General features: G+C 44.2%; 1 protein-coding gene across 2 annotated transcripts in view; it reads left to right on the plus strand.

The window, feature by feature from the left end:
• Window positions 1-22,907, plus strand: part of grip2b (glutamate receptor interacting protein 2b) — a 385,341-nt gene that overhangs the window by 356,893 nt on the left and 5,541 nt on the right. For both annotated transcript variants that reach the window (XM_055647780.1, XM_055647779.1), the window contains 6 exons: window positions 703-842; window positions 2,920-3,096; window positions 6,978-7,134; window positions 9,689-9,800; window positions 17,158-17,394; window positions 21,785-21,931. In XM_055647780.1, the coding sequence (XP_055503755.1) occupies window positions 703-842; window positions 2,920-3,096; window positions 6,978-7,134; window positions 9,689-9,800; window positions 17,158-17,394; window positions 21,785-21,931 (970 nt within the window). The remainder of the gene's footprint in view (window positions 1-702; window positions 843-2,919; window positions 3,097-6,977; window positions 7,135-9,688; window positions 9,801-17,157; window positions 17,395-21,784; window positions 21,932-22,907) is intronic.

Genomic DNA, 22,907 nt, shown 5'->3' on the forward strand with positions numbered 1-22,907 from the left:
CCTTCGGCCCACCGAGCCCACTCTTACCTGCGATCCCCATACACTAACACTATCCTACACACTGGGGCCAATTTACAATTTTAACCGTAGCCAATTAACCCACAAGCCTGTATATCTTTGAAGTGTGGGAGAAAACCGGAGCACCCGGGGAAAACCCACGCCATCACGGGGAGAACGTACAAACTGCATACAGACAGAACTCGGAGTCAGGATCGAACCCAGGTCTCTGACACTGTAAGGCTGCAACTCAACCACTGCACCACTGTGCCGCCCCAAGTGGTCAAGGTGGATATGGTCAGCTGAAGGGCCTGTTTCTGTGCCATGTGGCTCAATGGTGCTATGCAGGAAAATGTCACAGAGATACCAGGCCAGCTATGTTTTTATTTGATGGGGGAACAGATGCAAGGGGACTAGCGGCCTGCTCCTACTCCCAGTGCTTTGTTTTTAAGCAAATTTCACCCAATGGATTCTTCTTTAGGCCTGCAGAGCTGAAACAGATTGGTGAGGCAACACTGCCATCTCATGATCTGCAATTTTGATGATTTTCACTTCCCTCCTAGTTATGGATTGGAAAACATATATGGGCCGATATTCTAAATCCAGGGAAGCAGCGGCTGTTGACGGGGGAGCTTGCGTGAGGGGGGATGATGCGGAGTGTTGGGATTGGATGTGGACCGGTGATTGTTTTCATTTTGTTTTCAGGACCGGTGCCATTCATGTTGGGGACAGAATATTGGCCATTAACAACATGAGCCTCAAGGGCAAACCTCTGAGTGAAGCCATCCACCTTCTACAGATGGCTGGAGAGACAGTCACCCTCAAAATTAAGAAGCAAGCAGATCGTGAGTATTCATGAAGAGTCGTGGGATGGTACACCATGGGGACTTAACATCAGCAAGCATTGTATCCCTTTGTGTCGGATTGAGAGGGTCAGTGTGCTAAGATGCATTCAATGTTATAAGGGGTTTGATATAAAGTCTATTTCTTCAGGCAGGGAAAAAAAGGAAATACAATTTAAAATTAGATCAGAGTGTTCAGAAGTGAATAGTAGTGAGCAATAAAACAAATTGCTGAAGGGATTCAGCAGGCTTCCGTGAAGGGAAATGGACAGACGACATTAGGATCCTTTTTCAGTCTATTTTTGTGTAGCGCAAGGTTCTGGCATCTGCAGTCTCCTGTGCTCCATTGGATATGCACCTTTCACCCAAAGAGCCTGGCGATCCCGCTGCCTACAAGGCGGTTGAAACTATGAATTGCCACATATTTTGTTCTTTGATTAAAACAAAGATATCAAAACAGTGTGGATGCTGTTTACATGGTAAGGGGGGGGGGATGAGCTATCAATTTCCCCATCGATGCTTTATTTCCTGGTTGGTCTATATTCTCTTGTACCACTCTCATAAAGACTGTGACATTGATAGAATCAGTGGCATCAAAGCAGAGACTCAGAAACAATAAAATTGGGAGATTATTGGGATGAGGGCTGGGAGTAATGTGCAGATCAGCCATATTCAAATGGAATGGTTTTTAGGCCCGATGGACTAAGTGCTCCTGTTCCTTAATTCTTGCAGCTGTAAGTCACACTGACAATGTATGTGCCCCGAGCGGTCCAGCAGGGTTATTGTACCATGTGGCATATTACTGGCTATGAAATGTAGATCTGAGCCAATGGATGTAATGTCCCTGAGCTGGAAAAGCAAAACTCTATCTGGATTTTCTGCTCCTGTCAGTTTTCTGGCAATCCCTTTCATACAGTAGGATATGTGTCTGTGGTCGATAAATTACTTCAAGATGGACTCTCCAGTGATGCCACTCGCAAAGAATATTCCATTGGTACATATCAATTTACATGACTGCCACCAAAGCTGGAGTGGGGGAGGAAATTGTGAATCGGCCACTCGCTGTCCAGTAAATAAGTATCTTCAACATTTAACTATTTTAACAACTGTACAAAAGGGAAACAGCTTTTCTGAGACAATGTGTAGTGTTAGAGGTTGCAGCCCCTGTATGAGTATCTGAAGGGGTTGCTTCTCAAAGGTGCTCCTCAAATTGTGGCTTCATTTCAGCCTCATGCTCCTGATATTTGATCACTCAGTAAGGAGAGGGGTGGCCCTCATGTCCCTGGAGACGGTACATGCGGTGTCCACAGGGACTCTGGAGGTCTTCCGTGAACACTGGGCACTGCATTATGGATAAAGATGACAACATTGTAATTTAATGATTGATTGATGTTTGCAAACTACAAGGCAGTTCTGATCTCCTCAGTACTCTGTAACTGTAATTAACTGAATAAAATCTCCATGTGAAGAAAAAAACTTAAGCATCAAATCCAATCATACTCAATGCCACATATGAGTGTTTGTGCCTAAAACTTACTGAGTATGGAATTAATAAGAAGAGGTGCAGATGATTTTTCTAAAATTTCATGTCTCAGGTCTCAGTTGAAATTGGCTTTTCCATATACTAAGCACAAACGTATCCACAAAACCATTTTTTGTTTGATTGATCTGCTCTTGCTGGCTTGCTGATTGCAACCTTATCCTGTTCTCTCGGCAGCAAATAATTTCAGATAGTTTGCCAGCTGTAGGTACACAAAAATACTGGAGAAACTCAGCGGGTGCAGCAGCATCTATGGAGCGAAGAAAATAATAGGATATTTCCTTCACTCCATAGATGCTGCTGCACCCGCTGAGTTTCTCCAGCATTTTTGTGTACCTTCGATTTTCCAGCATCTGCAGTTACTTCTTAAACAGTTTGCCAGCTGAGGTCCCTTGTGCCTTTCAAAGCCAGGCGGTTTCTCCACACTACTGTTCCCTAAACCGTAGGCCTGTTAGGGAAACTAGGTATGTTAGATGCTTCCGGGTAATGAATGAGAAAAAACAAATCAGTATTTAATTCAGATTTCAAACTCTTTTCCAGGTTATTTTTCAAAGAAATCCAGTGCCATGAGTGAGTTGAGTGAACCTGATGATGAGCTTCCTGATTTACAGAAGACAAGTAAATTCTCCAAGATCTACTCAAACACCATTCCAAGCATGGATAGTGCCATGGAGTCCTGGGATGGCTCGGGAATGGAAGGAGCATTTGGAAACCAAAGTGAGATCCTTGGAAATGGTCTGTACTATTCGTCTGGAGTGTGGCCAACTCAACGTGCTGTTCACCTTCAGGACGGGTTTGCTGAAGCATTTGTGAGCACAAGTACATTGTGCTACGGGAAGGTAGTTCAGTTTTGTATCCACGGAGCAAATTCACAATCTCAGCCAAGTAGTGAACAGTGACAAAACTTACGCCCTCCCCCCCCCAACAAGAAGTGGAGTGAGAGGGATCGATGCAAAAGTACTCTCCACCAAATTATATAGAGAGGGAGTAGCTCAGTCAATGAGAACCAGGAACCAAGAACAACTTGTGAAGGAAGGAACTGCAGATTATGGTTTACACTGAAGATAGACACAAAGTGCTGGAATAACTTGGTGGCTCAGGCAGCATCTCTGGAGAAAATGTTCTTGAAGAAGGATTCCGACGTCCTGACGTAAAATGACACCCATCCTTTTTCTCCAGAGATGCTGCCTGACCTATGCTGAGTTACTCTAGACCTTCGTGTCTAAACAAGAACAACTTGCCACCAGGACAAGCCTGCTTAATTACTCACTCTGGACAGCACACACTTTGACCAGGGTTGAATTGAATGGTGATTGGCTACTCCACAGCAACAGGGTTGAATTGAATGGTGATTGGCTATTGGACCATCACAGAGTTAACCTGAGTGGTGATTGGCTACAGGACAGGAGACTGCTTGATCTGGGTGCTGATTGGTTACTCGTCAAGAACAGAATTTGACCTGGGTAGTAAAACAAAACATGCTGGAACACCTCAGCAGGTCAGGCAGCATCTGTGGAAAGAGAAACAATCAACATTTCAACTAGAAGACCCTTCATTAGAACTTGTATTGAACTTCTCATCGGAACATTTTTTAATGCATTAAAACTTGAAAAGGTTTTCTTTTTTAATTTCATATTTCCAGCATCTATACTTTTTATTTAATTTTAATCTGGACAGTAATTGGCTACTTAGAAAGGTCATGACTGACTCATGGCAGTACGGTCATCTTGATTAGCTATGGACTGGCTCCATTCTACAGAGTTTTGAACTTTACATCTCAATGTACTCAGGTCATGGTGAAGCAATATTTAAATATTAAAATCAGAATTTTGCGTTCACTATCCAGCTGTGACTGACAGTGCTGATGGTATTTCTGCTCATTTTCCTAATCAGAACACAGAACCAGGATATTGGAATCTGATTGATGGTGTTTGCTGCCATCATGTGGTAGTGATTTCTTTTGTACAGAACACATCATGGAAACAGGCCCTTCGTCCCAACTTTCCTACGCCGACCAACATGGCCCATCTATACTAGTCGCTCCTGCCTGTATTTGGCCCATATCCCCCTAAACATACCCTGTCAATGTACCTGTCTAAATTTTTCTTGAATGTTGTGATGGTACCTGTCTCAACTATCTCCTCTGGCAGCTTGTTCCATACATCAACAACCCTTTGTGTAAAATAATAGAAAGATTAAACGAGAACTTACCGTTTGAAGTTTGATCATTATTTTATGAGAAGTTGAAGTGAGGGAATTCATGAAGAGCCCGCCAGTCCGCATGCGCGTCAATCTTCAGAGCAGCTGTATGAAACCACAGACTAGTTGCTGAACTTAAGCTATAGAAAGATTAACAACCTTAGAATTACCAAATTATCGTTATGAGAAGTAGGGTTGGGAGCGGAGGGCACGTATTCCCTCACTTCAACTTCTCATAAAATATAGATCAAACTTCAAACGGTAAGCTCATTTAATCTTTCTATTTTATATCGAAGTCACGTGAGTGACCACATGAAGCATTCAAAGCTCTGTGGTTTCATGCAGTGAACCAGTCTCCATGCAGACACACTGCTCCAGTCGACCAACCATGGTTGAAGAAACGTACTTCATTGAAACATGATGTTAATTTTCAAACATGTTCATGCTTTAATGGAAAAAATAGTCCCTTCACATCAGGGATAAACAGTTGATTCAATTAATATTTTGCTAGCAAATAAACCAGGCCTGGTAATTGGTTTATTATAAAATGTCTGAAAAGTTCGCTCGTCGGCCCATCCTGCTGATGCAAGAATGTGATCCAGTGGAACTTCCATATTACTCGCTGCCCAAGTAGCTGCAGCCCTAGTAGACTTAGATTTAAATACATCAGTATCCACTCCCGCGTTAGCTAAAACGCATCTTAACCACCTAGAAATGGTCTGCACCATTACCCTTCTATGTGGTTTTTTATGACTGATGAAGACAGTCCGTTCGCTGCCTCGAAGGTTTTTTGTAACCTTTATCTATTCTTTAATATATGTAACCACACATAATCTGCAATCTGGTGGATATGCCAAGAGCTCCAACTTAAAGCCTAGTTCACCTGATCTGCTCTACTTAAGTAACTCATCTATATAAAAGGTCACATTATTATCAAATATAACTGCCTTATCCGGCCTCATCGTTGTGTTGAGTGGGAGGAATATAGCAACCCTGAACCAGGAGTAGCCACAGGCGTTTGAGTCAAACTGCCTGCGTATGCCTCCATAGCATGGAGCATATTATGTGCCAGCATCTTTTCCATTAGATGCTGCAACTGAGACTAACGACCTATTACATCTGTCATGGATGTGGGAGCAGTATCCTCCTGGCCTGAATCGTCCGACAGAACTTGTCTCATTGATTTTGCTGTAGCTTTTACCCCCCTTCGGGGCTCCCAAGCTGCTCCCTTTAGGAGCCAAATCAGAGCTAGCTGTGCAGACCGGAGCTGCCAGCAACTCTGAGGTAGAAATGGACGGCCGCCGGCTTCCCGCACTGCCGCGGTCTTCTGCTGCCCGTTTTACAGCGGCCCGTCTTGGTTTTGTCCTAGGCTTCTCCATAGTAAAAATCTAGAGACACGTTGGAATTACACACAAAATACTCCCTGTGCACATTTGCACTTACCTGAAAGGTTTTTAAACTTACCGACGTTCCCCCCAGCCAAACCACGGGCCATGCGTTTGAAGTATTGGCGCGCATGCGGGCTGACGAGCTCTTCACGTAGTCACTCACGTGACTTCGATATAAAATTAGCCCTCAGGTTCCCATTACATCTTTCCCCCCCCCCACACCTTAAACCTGTGTCCTCTGATTCTCGATTACCCAACTCTGGGCAAAAGATTCTGTGCGTTTACCTGATCTATTCCTCTCATGATTTTGAGAGAGATCTCTATAAGATCACCCTTCATCCTCCTGCGCCTCAAGGACCAAACCCCTAGTCTGCTCAACCTCTCCCTACAGCTCTCTTGAGTCTTGGCAACATCCTGGTAAATTTTCTCTGAACCCTTTCGAGCTTGACAACATTTTTCTTATAACATGGTGATCAAAACTGAACACAATAGTCTAAATATGGCCTCACCAACGTTTTATATTTCTGCAACATGGCCTTCCAACTTCTATACTCAGTACTTTGACTGATAAAGGTCAATGTGCTGAATTGTCCCTAGTGTGTAGGATAGAACTAGGGTATGGGCGATTGCTGGTGGGAGGGAACTCGTTGGGACGAAGGGCATGTTTCCATGCTGTATCTCTAGGGTATGGGCGATTGCTGGTGGGACTGGGAACTCTAGAATTTAGAAGATTGAGAGGGGGGAAACTTACAAAACGAAGGGCATGCAGGAAGATTTTCCCCAAGTGCAAGGGGTATCTCTAAACCAAACTGAGAAAACTCAAGAGAGTGGGCAAGGAACTCTTGCCACAGAGGGGTAGTTGAGGCCACTGGCTAAGAGGGAGTTAGTAATGCCCTGCAGGGGATATTGAGAGAACAGGTACGGGATCTTCATTGACATTTATGGGTTCCTACTCCCATAATTTCAGTCTGGAGGGGCTGTGCTGCATTACAACATTCTCATGACGTTTAGGTTCCTACCATCATCAGTCTGGAGGGGCTGTGCTACCACCTCATGGGGAGCAGGATACAAGCCGAAGGAGCAGCCTGCCTGCACAAAGCAGTCGTCGGAAGAGCTATCCCTGCACAGATGGTGCCTTCAGCAAGGATGATTGGGACAAGGCAGCTGGGTAAGAGAAGGATCTCCATTGCAATTCTGTTCCAGTCACCACTTCTTCTTCCACAGTTGAGTGTGCTTCAGTTCAATGGGAAACGTTTATACTGACTGTCAGTCAGGAAGTTTTTTTGCTACCCCAAAGTTGGTGCGTCTCTGTACCTGAACTACACTTCTCTTTCCAGTGTGGCCCCCGATCCTTCTCCCACTGAAAGTGGCAGTCCTATCCTTGGACTGGCCCAGGAATGAGGTCCCACCCAGGCCCAAGGGGGTTGCTAAAGCACTCAGATATCAAATACTTGTCATGTTTTAAAAAAACTTAAATGCACACTCTCAAAAACATTGAAAATATATGGTTAAAATCAAATAGAAAGCTTCACTTCCTGGCAGCCACCCAACTCTTCATTGAAGAGACCTATGTGTTCCTGATTCTTTGCATCAGTCAGGTTCATTAATCCTTCCTCCAATGGCCCCTAGAGAAAGGAATACAGTGGATTCACAACAGCTGAGTAAAGAGCCTGCAGATGAATGGGGGAGGGTGGGGAAAGAGGTCTAACGCCTTTGGGGATACAAATCATCAACTTAAAGAAGGGACATTGCGTGACTATCTCTGTGAAAATTGAATTGATTTATTTTCCAAAATGTATTTTATTTATAATATTTATAGCAAATACAATGAGGACATGTCTTTCTCTGTACCATCAGTTCCCTTAGCAGCCACACCACTCAGGTTTTCTCTTTAAACAATGCAGTCAGACCATGAGGTGTCTGAGAGGCGGTTACACAGGGCCAGCCCCTGTGTCCAGCAGCAGCACAGTCCCAAACTTTCCTCCCCGCAGAGCCTTTGCGGTGTCTGCACCCTCAGTGGGTCCCTCAGCACTTGCTCCTCCATCTTGGAATGTGCCCGTGGAATGTGCATTTTTGTGCAAATTAAATCAAAACAATTTCCACATCTGTCCCTTTTTATTTCCAAAAATATACTTTATTCATAAAAATGCATGCAGGAAATGCAGCATAATCAGTACATGGCTTCCTTCACAAATCATTCCATTGACAAGTGCATCAATCCATTCATGTTCCTCTTTAAACAGTCCACCCATCATGCATGTACAGCGATAGGCCAGGCTACAACATCACTGTAAAAAAATAACAAACCCATTAAAACTGCAACCTCACACCCACTATTTAGAACACTAAAAATTTATCATGCAGTATCTGTGTTTTAAACAGATTTTGAATTTCAAAAATAGACTTCATTCATAAAAGATAAATGTAAATCATACCAGATAGTACATGGCTTTTATTACATTCAGAGTGTTGACAATTCAATAGCTTTGTGGTGTCATCAAGTTAATACATTCTATGTGCAAAGTACTATTGCCACTCAAGAAGGCTCTTTGAATAATGCACCATTTAAATGTTTGTGAGATGATTACAGAGGAATAACCGCTCATGTTCAGTTAGTAGGGCCTCAGATTGCAGTCCCTCCCCACAAAGGCTTTGCATTGGCTACACGATCTTCAGTGCATTCCTCAGCACATACTCTCAGAGCCTGGAATGTTTGCAGTTGGCAGCATTCCCTTACACATTGCTCGTGCTCCTGGAAGACCAACAGGTTTCTGGCAGCCTTTCACCGAGTTGATGATTTTCAAGCAGCACTTGATGTCTGTCTCGGTATACGTCCCTGCGAACAGTCCAGAAATGTTCTCACTTATTTAAACCCTTGACTGAAGCCCAAAAAGAGGTCTAAAAGTCAGGATATTGCTTCCCTTTTTGAGGCCACGTGCATGTGTATTTGAATGTGGTAGCTTTTCATACTGTCCTCATTGTGTCTCCATCTTCACCATGTTGTCTGTTACATTGTCTTTGTTTTTTTTCTCTTCTCAGGTTGTCTGTGTCTCAACTCTGAGCTCTTTTGTCATCAACCTTCTCACTGCCCAGGACGTTCCCTGCACCTCCCTCCCCTCCATCCTACATACTCTCCTGCATCTTCTGTGTTTCACCGGTGCAATTCCTCGCCATGTATTGTTTTAGCTGAATCACTATCCTTTGGTGATTTGTTCTTTCTTGCTGTCGTTCAGGGCCCACATGTGCCCATGATCCATGTACCTATGTGACTATCCTGGGGCCACTGGTACCACGTTCAAATCCCCACTCGTCATCCCCTGCTCCCAAGTAAGAACACGAAATGGGAGAAGGGAAGGCCACCAGACCCCACCAGCTTGACCAACCATTCAATATGATGTTGGACAATCTAACCCAGGCCACAACTCCTCCACTGGGTAGGTTCCCCATAGCTCCCAATCCCCCGATCTTACAAACGGTATCGGCTTCCCCCTTAAACACCCCTGGGCTCCACAACCCTCAGAGCGGAGAATTCCCAAGGTTGCCCACCAGAAGCCAGCAGAACTCCAGTCCTTTGTCCTGTCCCCATCCCCCAGCTTCCCATTTCCCCACTCTTCCTCATCTCTCCCCAGGTTCAGTTCAGTCAGGGAATCGTGACCTTTGCCCCATTGGTGCTGAGGGCATAGAGGTGAAGATACTGACACTTTGGTTCGTACGTTAAACAGATTCCTTAGCAATCACAACGGATCCGACCAAGACCAGGAAGACAAGTTTTGGTCTCAGGCCCTGGAAGATTTAGAAACATGTGGACAGTCTGAACTGTTGAGAGAAATTGAGGTAACTGCTCTTGTTTTATTGTTGCTGTGCTCTGTAAATCTCAAGATGCTCCGGCTGGGCCAGACTTCTGCCCTCCTCTCATCTTGGTTGGAAATGTTGTTGGTGTGTGTGGTTGTGGATAATCTCTGCACATTATTACTTTGTTACCCGGGCGATGGATGGATGTGGTTAGGGTCGGCGGTGTTGGTGTGTTTCCTCTCATCTTGTTTCATTGCTGGGGAACCTGCTGGAGATGCCCGCTTGTACCCACTGGGTAGGTGAGGACGCAAAGAACGGATTATCAAACCACATGCCATGGTAAGACCTTTCTCCTTGCCAGGTGGCACAGGCAAGTACTCTCAGTAATCACCCACATTTGTGCCACAACATTCTAAATGCACATGTGTGCCCCAGCCTCCTTAAGTAGGCAAAATTAAAATCCCCACACACAGCAAGGCATAGGAAGAGCAGCAGGAGTGGGACCATCTTCCTCAGTGCAGTCTGAAAAAACAAGAAATAACATGGTGCACCTGATTTCAGAAAGCTATTCCCAACCTGTGTATCAATACCTCAAAGGATATATTTTAACACAAAGGATTTTTGTCCACCAATCACTGGTATCAGTTAATTGAAGCTAATGCCCACTGAATTTAGTCCTCTATCAAATCAGTTTTACTCCTAGCTATTCCATCAGTAATCCATTATTTATTCATTATTAAATGAGGTACATAGTTTCATTAAAAGTGGCATCACATGTAGATAGGGTGGTCTAGAAATCTTTTGGCACATTTTTTTTTTTTTTTTTTTTTTTTTTTTTTTAATCAAAAAATTTATTCAATTATTAAAAAATAATATTTACACTACAATAAAACAAGCCAGAACCCACCACCATAAATACAATACAAACATATATCCATACTAAACTATTATACAATTATGATACAATCCTTATTGAGGATACATTCAACACCCTGCGGAGCCCAGCGGTCCCGGAACTCCCTCAGGGTGCCCACAGACAGGGCGTATTCCCTTTCTAATCCCACCCGGGCACGGACGTAACCCCGGAAAAGGGGCAGGTCTTTTGGCACATTGGCCTTTATCAGTCAATATTTTGAGTATAAGACATTGGTAAGGCCACATTTAGAGTATTGGGATCAGTTTGGGGCACCATGTTATAGGAAATATGTTGTCAAGCTGGAAGTGGTGCAGAGAAGATTTACAAGATTGTAATGAGTGGCGTCATACACACGTCAAAATACAACACTTATTTATTAAAGTCCATTTACAGCACTTGTGAAAACAAGTCTGACATAGGTAACTTCCGGGACCCGAAACTTGCACTTCAGGGGATTGAGTTTGAGCTGAATGTTTTTGGCGTGGTCCAGCACTTTCTTCAGATTAGCGTCATGCTCAGCCAAGTCGCGCCCGTAGACGAAAATGTCATCAACAATAATGGCGCATGGATACCCCGCAAACAGTTGTACCATTGTGCGCTGGAAAACCTAGCTTGCAGAGTTGATGCCAAAGGGCATTCTCAGGAATTTGTAACGGCCGAAGGGGGTGCCGAACGTGGTAAGGTTCAACGAGTCTGTGGACAGCAGAATCCACCAAAATGAACTTTTGGCATCCAGAACGGAGAACACTGATGCGTTGCCTATTTGAGCAGCAACTTCCTCTATCGTTCACATAGGGTAGTGCGGGTGTTTGATAGCTGTGTTGAGATTCCTGTAGTTTATGCAGATACGGATTTCCTCCTTGTTCTTCTTCGTTGCAATCACCATGGTGGAAACCCAGTCAGATGGGTCAGAAATTTCAGCAATGACATCCAGGGAGACCATCCACTTGAGCTCATTATGTAGTCTGTCACACATGGCATGCGGAACACGAGGTGGTGCTCGAACCACAGGAGTTACTTAGAGATCAACAGCGATGTTGTACGTGAGGGGCAGCTTACCAAGCTCATCGTTATATAGTTCTCTATATTGAGAGAGTATTTGCTGAGCGGGGCCCTCAGCGAGAAAGAGTTGATGGACAGCTCGGCCAAAGTAGACTAGGCCTAGATCGTGACATGCATTGATACCAAGCAGAGTTTCAGAATCCCCCTTGACTATATAAACCTTTAGGGTATGAGATTGCTAGTCTATGATGCAGTTTAAATCAGTTTGCCCATCAGTAGAACATCACCCCCATAGGCCTGAAGCGTGGCCGAGGCCTTTTCAACATGTTCAGCATTACATATTTTTTTAAACTCAGATAACGAGATGACATTGCATTTCGCTCCGGTATCAATCTTTGCGATCACAGGCTTGTTATTCACAAACATGGTTACCTCAGGGTCAAGTTGCTCATTAGAGGAAGGGAGGAGAGAGTGGATGGCTGAACTGTTATCTTCACTTTCAGAGAGCTGAGCGGAGGATGGCACCTCAAGCTCTCGGCTTTCGATATCAGCAAACTCATGCTGTGACAGGTGCAAACTCGGCCTTGGGACAGATTGAGTCACAAGGGAATGGCAACATTTTGCAAAGTGGTTGAATTTCTTGCAGAAATTGCAAATTTTACCATAAACAATACAGAACTCCCGAGCCGGAGCATGAGAATAGTTACAATTAGGACATCGAGCAGCAGACCTTCTCTGCTGCCAGGCTCGGGAAGGCTGCGGATGCCTGTTATGACAGGAGTATCTATAAAGTTAACATTATACTGCAAGTGCTGGCCAGAGATCACAGACTTAGTGTGAGAAATCGTTAGCTCAGCAATCTGACGGGCATGTTCAGCTTGATAAAGAGACAGCTCAGTGTTACGAAGTAATTTGTCTCTCACCTTGTCATTAAGCATACCTCCAACGTGTTTGTCCCGGATCAGTTCATTGTATAAATCTAAAAAATGACAGTGTGCAGCCATGTGTTTCAAGTCACTATTAAAACACTATCGGCAACTTGTTGCATACGAGCAAAAAACTCGGTATGTTCGATAATAGAGTTTGAGGGGAGGTCACACAACTCTAAACTTTGCAAGTAGGACAACAGGGTCATCAATCGTTTTGGCAGGCATTTGGATCTGTCCGTTTGCGTCTGAAACAACAGGCTCAAAAGTAAAATGGTCCCCAAGTGGGGGTGTGGGTTCGTATCCCACTTCTGACACCATGTAATGAGTGGAGTCGTACACATGTTAAAATACAACACTTATTTATTAAAGTCCACTTACAGCATTAGTCTGCAGGACGTTACAGTACCTAACAGCTACTCAGACTGAATTACGTAAGCAAACTCGTGGTATAACTCTTGCATATTAGGCGGAGCAACTACTAACTAGCAGTACAATTGATTAGTAGGAAACAACCAAACTACAAAGATGTTGCCAGAACGTGAGGGCTTGAACTGTAGGGAGAGGTTGAACAGGGTAGGACTCTATTCACCTGAGCACAGGAGGATGAGGGGTGTTCTTATAGAGGTGTACAAAATCATGAAAGGAATAGATTGTGTAAATACAAAAAGTATTTTCCCCTGAGTAGACGATTCAAGAACTAGAGGACAGGTTACGGTGAGGAGGGAAAGATTTAACAGGAACCTGAGAGGTAACTTTTTACACAAAGGTTGGTAGGTATATGGAACAAGCTGCCAAATGAGGTAGTTGGGGTAGGTGTTATCATAACATATAAGAGACATTTGGACAGGTACATGGATAGGATAGGTTTAGAGGGAAGGTACACAAAAAAGCTGGAGAAACTCAGCGGGTGCAGCAGCATCTATGGAGCGAAGGAAATAGGCAACGTTTCGGGCCGAAACCCTTCTTCAGACTGAAGAAGGGTTTCGGCCCGAAACGTTGCCTATTTCCTTCGCTCCATAGATGCTGCTGCACCCGCTGAGTTTCTCCAGCTTTTTTGTGTACCTTCGATTCTCCAGCATCTGCAGTTCCTTCTTAAACACTAGGTTTAGAGGGATATGGGCAGATGGAACTGCTATAAATGTGGCATGTTGGTTGGCATGGCCCAAGATGGGTCGAAGGGCCTGTTTCCACACTGTATTACTATGACTCTACAAGTCAGTGATAAAAACAAAAGCTACTTGTCAGTAACAATGAAACTGAAGGTACTGGGTTGTCATTTAAATAATTCTCTTCAGAGAAAGCAAAACTGCTTCGGTACCTTTGTGTGGTCTGGCCTGTATGTGACTTCAGACCTTTAAATACCCTCTGAAATGAATAAGCATGCCACTCAGTTCACGGGCAATTAGCGATGAGCAATAAATCCTGACCTGGATTTAAAATAAATAACAGAACGTTAATGTTCACTACATTTTCCTCTGCTGAGGACTTCATTGGGCAGAATTAATCTAACAATACCTTCCTCCTGGTTTCAAGACCGGAATATATCAACCAAAATAGTTCTTCCATGCACTCTTTGAAAGCAGCCCCCTCCCTTTACTCTGAGATTTCCCCAAGCAATATTAGCTGAAGTACTCAAATCCCACACTCCATATTTATTGGACCTCCCCCGACAGGTTCACTGCACATTTACTCCTCAATCTATTCCTACCATCAGCTGGCCTTTGGAAAACACCTAACAGACCCCTTGCACTCACATTCTGGCCACCTCAAATTGTTCATTATCTGTCCCTCACACTACAGTACTGCCACCCAGTCCTTTCTTCATTTTCTTGTCTTTTCTGAGCCAGGAACTTTGAAACCAGGAATACCTGTTCCTATTATTTAGTTTAGTTTAGTTTAGTTTAGAGATACAACGTGGAAACAGGCCCTTCGGCCCACCGAATCGGCACCGACCAGCAATCCCCACACATTGACACTATCTTACACACACACATGGGACAATTTACACTTACTGTATACCAAGCCAATTTACCTACACATCTGTATATCTTTGGATTGTGTGATGAAACCGAAGATCTCGGAGAAAACCCACACGGTCATGGGGTGAATGTACAAAATCCGTACAGACAGCACCCGTAGTCAGGATCGAACCCGGGTCTCTGGCGCTATGGGTGCTGTAAAGCAGCAACTCTACCGCTGCGCCACTATGCCACCCTGCACATTGTTGATTCTTGTTTCACCATTGTATCATCTCTGTTTGCAGCTGAAAACGCACTCTCTGTGTTTGCATACATTCATTCTACACATACCATTCACTTTGTTGTAAACTGCTCCCAGCTCCCATACTATTTCTTGATATCCACCTCATCCATTCTTCAGAGCTCTTTGTTCTTTGTTTGCATGACTTCTTGCCAGCACCCATCCCACTGCGTAATTAGTCCAAACCCCAACCGCTCCAAATCTCACCACCTAGCACGGCTGTGATTCCAATCCTACCAAGGTGCAACCATCCATCTTGAAGAGGTCCATCCTGCCACTAGAAGCATTAGGTTTAGAGTTGGGAATGGGAAGCCTGATGCCCTCTCTCCAGCACATATCTCCAGCTGTGCACTCATGCCCCTGTCTTCTTTCCTCTCTGTTGATCTCGCTTTATGTGTATCAACACTGGTTTCAATATAAAACCCATGCAATAACTCAAGGCTGTTCATTTCAAATGTGCACCAGATGTGAACCGGAGCCATGAAATTCTTACTTACCGCAGCTTCACAGCCTCATTTAATGCAACATCAACAAAAATAAATATACAGTAAATTGTTAGTTACTCCAAGTAAACCAGACCACGATAGTGCAAAAACTAAAGTATGTATACAACTAGTTTCAAGGTAGTGTGACCCAACCAGCTACAGTGGTCGCTGAATGTTGCGTATTGACAAAAATGAGCCATCCGCTTTTATTGATGAACGATTGGCCTGTCCGTGCATTAACAGTGCTCATCAATTAATGTAATGATTGTGGAACTCAATGGTGAATACTGTGGATATTACAGACCATCCAAATAGATACTGTTAAAAATCCCCCTTGCCTCTGTTTACTTTTATCAATGCAGATATATCAGCTGAGAAAATTCTTAGTTTTGGAGAGAGGGTCTCCACACTGCCTTTCTGTCCATATCTGTTCCTACCAGATGGCTTGCTTGGGATCCTGTCCAACTGCAGATGCCACAATGAGAGAAAATTAGCCCAAGTTGCTTTGAAGTGAGATTAGGACATGCCACAGAGCTAGGGAATCACAGAGAGATACAGCAAGGAAACATGCCAGTGCTCAACCAACCATTTTGCCAAAAGAGTGGAGGACCATAAACAATAGACAATAGGTGGAGGAGTAGGCCTTTCGGCCCTTCGAGCCAGCACCGCCATTCAATGTTATCATGACTAATCATCCACAATCAGTTCCCCGTTCCTGCCTTCTCCCCATATCCCCTGACTCAGCTATCTTTAAGAGCTCTATCTAACTCTCTTGAAAGTATCCAGAGAACCGGCCTCCACCTCCCTCTGAGGCAGAGAATTCCACAGACTCACAACTCTCTGTGTGAAAAAGTGTTTCCTCAACTCCGTTCTAAATGGCTTACCCCTTATTCTTAAACTGTGGCCCCTGGTTCTGGACTCCCCCAACATCGGGAACATGTTTCCTGCCTCTAGCATGTCCAAACCCTTAATAATCTTACATGTTTCAATAAGATTGCCTCTCATCCTTCTAAATTCCAGAGTATACAAGCCCAGCCGCTCCATTCTCTCAGCATATGACAGTCCCGCCATCCCGGGAATTAGCCTTGTAAACCTATGCTACACTCTCTCACAGCAAGAATTACATCTGTAATTCAATTCTCCAAAAAGTTGTTGATACAGGCAAATTAAAGTCTTTAGGATGATTAAGCAGCTTCATAGGATAGATAGAGAGTAATAGATTCCTCTGATAACACTGTGCAGAATCAATGGGTGTGAGCTTAATTGGAACGGTAAGTCAGGTAATGAATGGACTTTAAGGCAAAAGGCAAAGTACAGAGAAATCTGTTCCCAAATGACAGATGGAATGGGCGGAAGACACTGAAAATTTCAGATCTGAACTCATTACGTTTGGCTGGATATGGCTAATAAGAGCCATGAAGCAAAGATAAATGGAGCAGGTGGGCAGACCATCCATGATCTAATGACATGGAGATTTAGTTTAATTTAATTTTGATTAGTTTAGAGATACACCTGGAAACAGGCCCTTCGGCCCACTGCGTCCATGCCAACCAGTGATCCCCGTACACTAGCACTGCTACACACAAGGGACCATTTACAATTTTACCAAACCTGTATGTCTTAGGAGTGTGGGAAGAAACCCAGAAACCTCACACGGGCACAGGGAGAACAGACAAACGCGGGTCTCTGGTGTTGTAAGGCAGTAACTCTACCACTGCGCCACTGTGCCGCACCGATGAGATAAGAGGCTGCATGTGCTGCTGTCTCCCATGTTGCCAGATCCGTTACAACTCCCTGTCTCTCCACAGGCTTCCATAATGTCTGGAACTGAGCTGACTTTGGGAATCGAAGGGCATCTGTCACAATCCGTGGAGCATCCTGGCTTGGACAAGCTGCAGGCTGAGGGCTCCACAGCCGAGTGCAGTGAGGGCCAGAGTGAACACTCGCTGGCAACTGTGCCGGCAAAGGACAAAATACTGGAGTTGAAGAAGATCAAGGAGGAGATCAAAGAAATAACGTTGCCCACTCCTGTGGAATTACACAAGGTGAGTCCATAATCAGCAAGAAACAATGTCTGGAAATTCCTGTCCTACAGTGTTAGGGAGGCTGAGTGTGGGTCGGACTGGAGAGAGCAAGTGTGGGATGTTGGTGAAAGATGCATTATTCACCAGTTGTCAGCTCCTTACCATACTCCCTATACGCTCACGATTGTGCAGCCATATTCTTCTCTATCTCCATCTACAAGTTTGCAGATTAAACCACTGTAGCAGGCTGGATCTCAAACTATGATGAAATGGAGTTCAGGAAGGAGACAGAGGGTTTAGTAACATAGTGACAAGACACCAACCTCTCTCTCAAAGCCAGCAAGACGAAGGAGTTAATTATTGACAAAATAATGGGGTGGTAGTCTGATGTCCCAATGATGAAGAGCTTCAATCACATAAACAATCTAATCTGTCTAGAGTAACCACATTGAAGCTATGGCCAGTACAGCACACCAATGCCTCAGGAAATTGCAGAAAATTGTAGATGGAGCCCAGACTATCACACAAACCAGACTCCCCTACATCAACTCCAAAAATACTTCATACTGCCTTGGGAAAGCCACCAACATAATCAAGGATCTTATTCATTCTGCTCATTCCCTCTTCTCCCTGCTCCCATCAGGCTGAAGGTACAAAGGCTTGAAATCGCAAGCCACCAGATTCAGCAACAGCTTCTTACCCTCTATTATCAGGCTACTGAACAGTTAGGGATAGTCCTGAAAGTTAGGGATAGTCCCGAACGTCCAACCTGCCTTAATTGCGGACACTGGACTTTCTCTCTGCAAATCTAACACTACAGTGCTGTAAAACTAAATTCTGCATTCTGGTATTTTTCTCTTTGCACTACCTGTTGTACTTGTGTATGGCTTGATTGTACTCATGTATAGCATGATTTCATTTAACTGGATTTAACTTTTCACTGTATCTCGGTAAACATGTTAATAATAAACCAAAACCAATACTCTTGGTTTCCATTCCGAGCACATGATATCTATGATCCTGCACTTTGAACATAACATCTGATTCAAATAATCACTAACCCTTCAGTCTTACCACTCCCTTCAAGTACATGGTCCTATGAATGTACTAGAGACTGAACTATTTTCTCATCCAAACTTGTCCAGAATTCTGGCAACCTTCTGAATGAATGATACTTTGCTTCTGCTACATGGTTACAGTTTACAGTTTAGTTTATTGTCACATGTAACGAGGCACAGTGAAAAGCTTTGTTGCATGCTGACCAGTCCACAGAAAGACAATACATGATTACAATCGAGTCATTTACATGATAAGGGAGTACTGTTTAGTGCAAAGTAAAGCCAGCAAAGTCCAAGGGTTACCAATGAGGTAGACAGTAGTCCAGGACTGCTCTCTTGTTATGGTAAGATGATTCAGTTACCTGATAACAGCTGGGAAGAAACTGTCCCCAGGATCTGGACCTTTCTATACCCTTGCAGCCCCCATGTGATGTCAAGTGACAAAGTACGGAGGGCAAGATCAGCCAGTTACAACCTTGCATGAATTCCAAATCATCCAACTTTTGTGGGAAAATGCTGGAAGCTCCTTGTAGAACCATGGGGGAGATGATCTGTGCTCTTGTGCGAGCAGAGGAATCTGCATGCAGTTACATCTTGCACCACTGGGTGGTAGCAGAGGACAGCGTAGGCTTCTGCAACAGTTGAGATGAGAGTTATCTTGTCGTGAGGACAAACAGCTGCACCATTCAGAAGACAGACACTAAATGCTGGAGTAACTCAGGCAGCCTCTCTGTAGTAAAGGAATAGGTGATGTTTCGGGTCAAGACCCTGCTTCAGACTGAGAGTCAGGGGAAAGAGGAATGAGAGACAATAGATGGTACTTAGGAAAAATGAATGGAAGATTTGCAAAAAAGCAACAAGAATCAAGGAAATGTGGGGCACCCAATAGGCCATTGTTGGCTGTGGGTTAGGTGACAATGAGTATGCAAACCATTCAACAACCTCCCAGAGTCACCTCATTGCATCGATGGTGCAGGAACATAGTTCCCAAATACATTGGCATGTCTCTGCCCCCCTGTGGGATGGTAATACTGTAGATCACTGCTACACCACATTCACCCCATCCCTCATCCTCTTGTCGGACGAAAAATCCTTTAGCTCTGCTCAGATTTTGCACTAACATCTTGCACAGTTCAGCTGTTTTGCACTCGTATTAATTGTTGTATACCGTTCACTCCGAGCTTCATGCAAACAAGGATTTTCACTGCACCCTAATGTACATGGTAATAAACTCATCTAAGGTGATGTGTCCATATGGGTTTCAAAATGGCTGAAGAATGTTGTTTCACCCAAAAAGGACACTCTAAGATTTGTCATTCACCTCCAAAATATCCATGTTGGCAGATAGAACGCATGAATAGAGTGTACAATAGAGTGCATGTATAGTGCACAACAACGTTAAGCTTATACCAGGCCATAAAACATTTTGCTTCAACCTAGGCCTGTATTTCCTATCTATACTCTTGTACACCACACAGAATGAATGATACTGAATGAATGAATGAATGAGTAATATTTTATGAATAATACTTTATTATCACATGTGGCATGTCACAGTGAAATTCTTTGTTTTGCATGCCATATACAAAGTATGCAATATGTTACCACATATAGAGTGCCAAGAAAGTTACAAAGTGTTCAACATAGTCCCAATGGTCCCTTGTCATTCTCCATGCCCCCCATGCCGTCTCCCTCTTTGTTCTCTCGGCGGCGGCCCCACGCTGTGTCCCTCCTTGTTCTCGGCGGCCACCCCAATCCAGGTCCCTCTTTGTTCTCTTGGCAGCACGTCCTCGGCTGACCTCCGGCACCCACAGCGGGCCCGTCCAATGTTTCAAGTCAGGACCATACTTCAGACTTCAGAGAAGACTAATGTTGGTCCCTTCTTTGTTCTTAGGCTCTCATCCCTCTGAATTGAATCTGACCTGCAAACACCCATTTGCACTAATCCCATTTGATCCTCTCCCATCAACTTTTCACATTCAAAAACAGCTTCCTCCCATCAACCATCAAGTTTGTGCACAACCCTACCTCAGTTCTGAACTACTATGGAATTTGCATTATTATAGTTTATATACATTTGTGTTTGCACTTTCATGGTCTAGTTTGGATGTCTAACAGGAATCGGACCTACACAGTGAATAGTAGGGCTTTGGAGAATGTTGTTGACCAGAGAGATTTAGGGGTGCATGTAGATAGTTCATTGAAAGTGATGGCATAGGTAGATATGGAGGTTAAAAAGGCTTTCAGCACGTTGGCCTTCAACAGTCAGAGTATTGAGTACAGAAGTTGGGAGATCATGTTATATAAGATGTGGTGAGGCCATATTTAGAGTATTTTTGGAGTTGTTTAGTTTACCATGTTACAAGAAAAATGTTGTCAAGCTAGAAAGGATGCAGAAGAGATTTACCAGGATGTTGCCAGGACTCGAGGGCCTAAGCTACAGGGAGAGCTTGAGCAGACCAGGGCTTTATTCCTTGGAGAGCAGGAGGATGAGGGGCAATCTTATAGAGATGTACGAAATCATGAGAGGAATAGATCGGGTAAACACACAATCTTTTGCCCAGAGTAGGGGAATTGAGATCCAGAGGACTTGGGTTTAAAGTGAGGAGGAAAGATTTAATATTAGCCTGAGCGGTAACCGTTTTACACAAAAGTTGTTGGGTGTATAGAACGAGCTGCAGGAGGTAGTTGAGGCAGGTACTATCGCAACATTTAAGAAACACTTAGACAGGTACATGGATAGGACAGGTTTAGTGGGATATGGGCCAAACCTAGGTAGGTGGGACTAGTGTAGATGGGACATGTTGGATAGTGAGGGCAAGTTGGGCTGAAGGGCCTGTTTCCACGCTATATGACACTATCGCAAGAGAATTTACTTAGAATAACTGGCATTTACTGTATATTTATTGCTGTTGCAACTACATTTAATTTAGGTAACGGAGCAGGTAAGAATTTAATTATTCTGGTTCATACCCGGTGCATGTGACAAGTAAACACTCATGACTCTTGAACTTCCCCCAAATTGTACAAACTCAGTGTAATTCATAGCAGCCAATTAATCAACAAGTCCCCACATCTTTGAGATGTGGGTGGAAACTGGAAGATCTGGGAATCCCAGGTAGTATCAGGGAGAACCTGCAAACTCCACACAGACAGCGCCCGAAGTCAGGATCGAACCCAGGTCTCCGGCGCTGTGTGACATTGACTTTACCCGATGGGGCACTGTGCCACCTGTACTCTCCATATTTTAATGTTAAAAAAAAAAGTTCATAACTATATGCCATTTACTATTGTAATTTGGTTTGAATTTAAAAAAAAGAAACCTTTGTTTAGAAGCAACATTCTTTTCTCAGATTACGATCCATAAACAATCCGAGAATGAAGAGTTTGGTTTCAGTATTTCGGACGGCCTCTTAGAAAAAGGGGTTTATGTGAACTTGATACGGCCGAGTGGGCCAGCTGATGGCAGTGGGCTCCAGCCCCATGACCGGATAGTGCAGGTAAGAGGGAAGTTATATTTGTTCCTTGGGACCTTTGCATCACTTTGAGAGGACGGTAAAGATTCCCCATCCCTAGTTGCCCCAGTGAAGGTGGTGCTGAGCTGCTCTCCTGAACTACAATGCTCCTACCCGTGAAGATGCTCCCATCGTGTTCTTGTGCAAGTTCCAGAATTTAGACACAACAACAAAGAAGAACTGGGATGTAAAGTTGTTGTGAGACTTGGAGAGAACCTGTGTGTGGTGGAGCTTTGTCGACCCGAAACGTCCACGGTCCATTTTCTCGAGGGATTTTGCCTGGCCCACTGAGTAACTCCATCACTTTGTGTCCTTGCTCCTTTCGTGGTGATGTTCCATGCATCTACAGGGCCTTGTCTTTCTTGGTGGTAGTGCTCACGAGTTGTGAGTGGTGATGTGAACTTTGCAATGATGAAGTGCTTGTGTAGGAGGAAACATTGCTGCCAATTTGGAAACTATGAGATCCCACAAGCAATGGGGTTAGCCTCTAGATCATGCAGTTCCAGTGGTGGAGGGATCCGAGTGGTGCAATTTAACTGTTTTATATTTGTCATGCAATCTGTGACGAGAAACTTAGAGTTCTTAAGGTTTCATCTGAAAGACACTGACCACATGGCCATACAATGTAAGTCTCCTGGGAGTGTCAGCCTGGATTATGGTCAAGTAGTGAATGGGCCACAGACCATGTCCGAGTTGCCATGTGGAAACCACTCTCCAAGACTAATATATTTTTCCTGGAGATAGACACAAAACGCTGATGTCACTCAGCGAGCCAGGTAGCATCTCTGGAGAGAAGGAATAGGTGATGTTTCAGGTCGAGACCTATCTTCAGACTCGCCCCTCTCCTGGGTGGCCTGCTGCTAGTGTTGACTTGCGTCACGTCAGCTGGTAACGTTTCAGGATCAACCAGTTTTTAAGGGCACACTGGAAGGAATGTTACAGTTACCCCAACCCCTCACAG

Source organism: Leucoraja erinacea, chromosome 16 (assembly GCF_028641065.1).
Source record: "Leucoraja erinacea ecotype New England chromosome 16, Leri_hhj_1, whole genome shotgun sequence".
NCBI lineage: Eukaryota > Metazoa > Chordata > Chondrichthyes > Rajiformes > Rajidae > Leucoraja > Leucoraja erinaceus.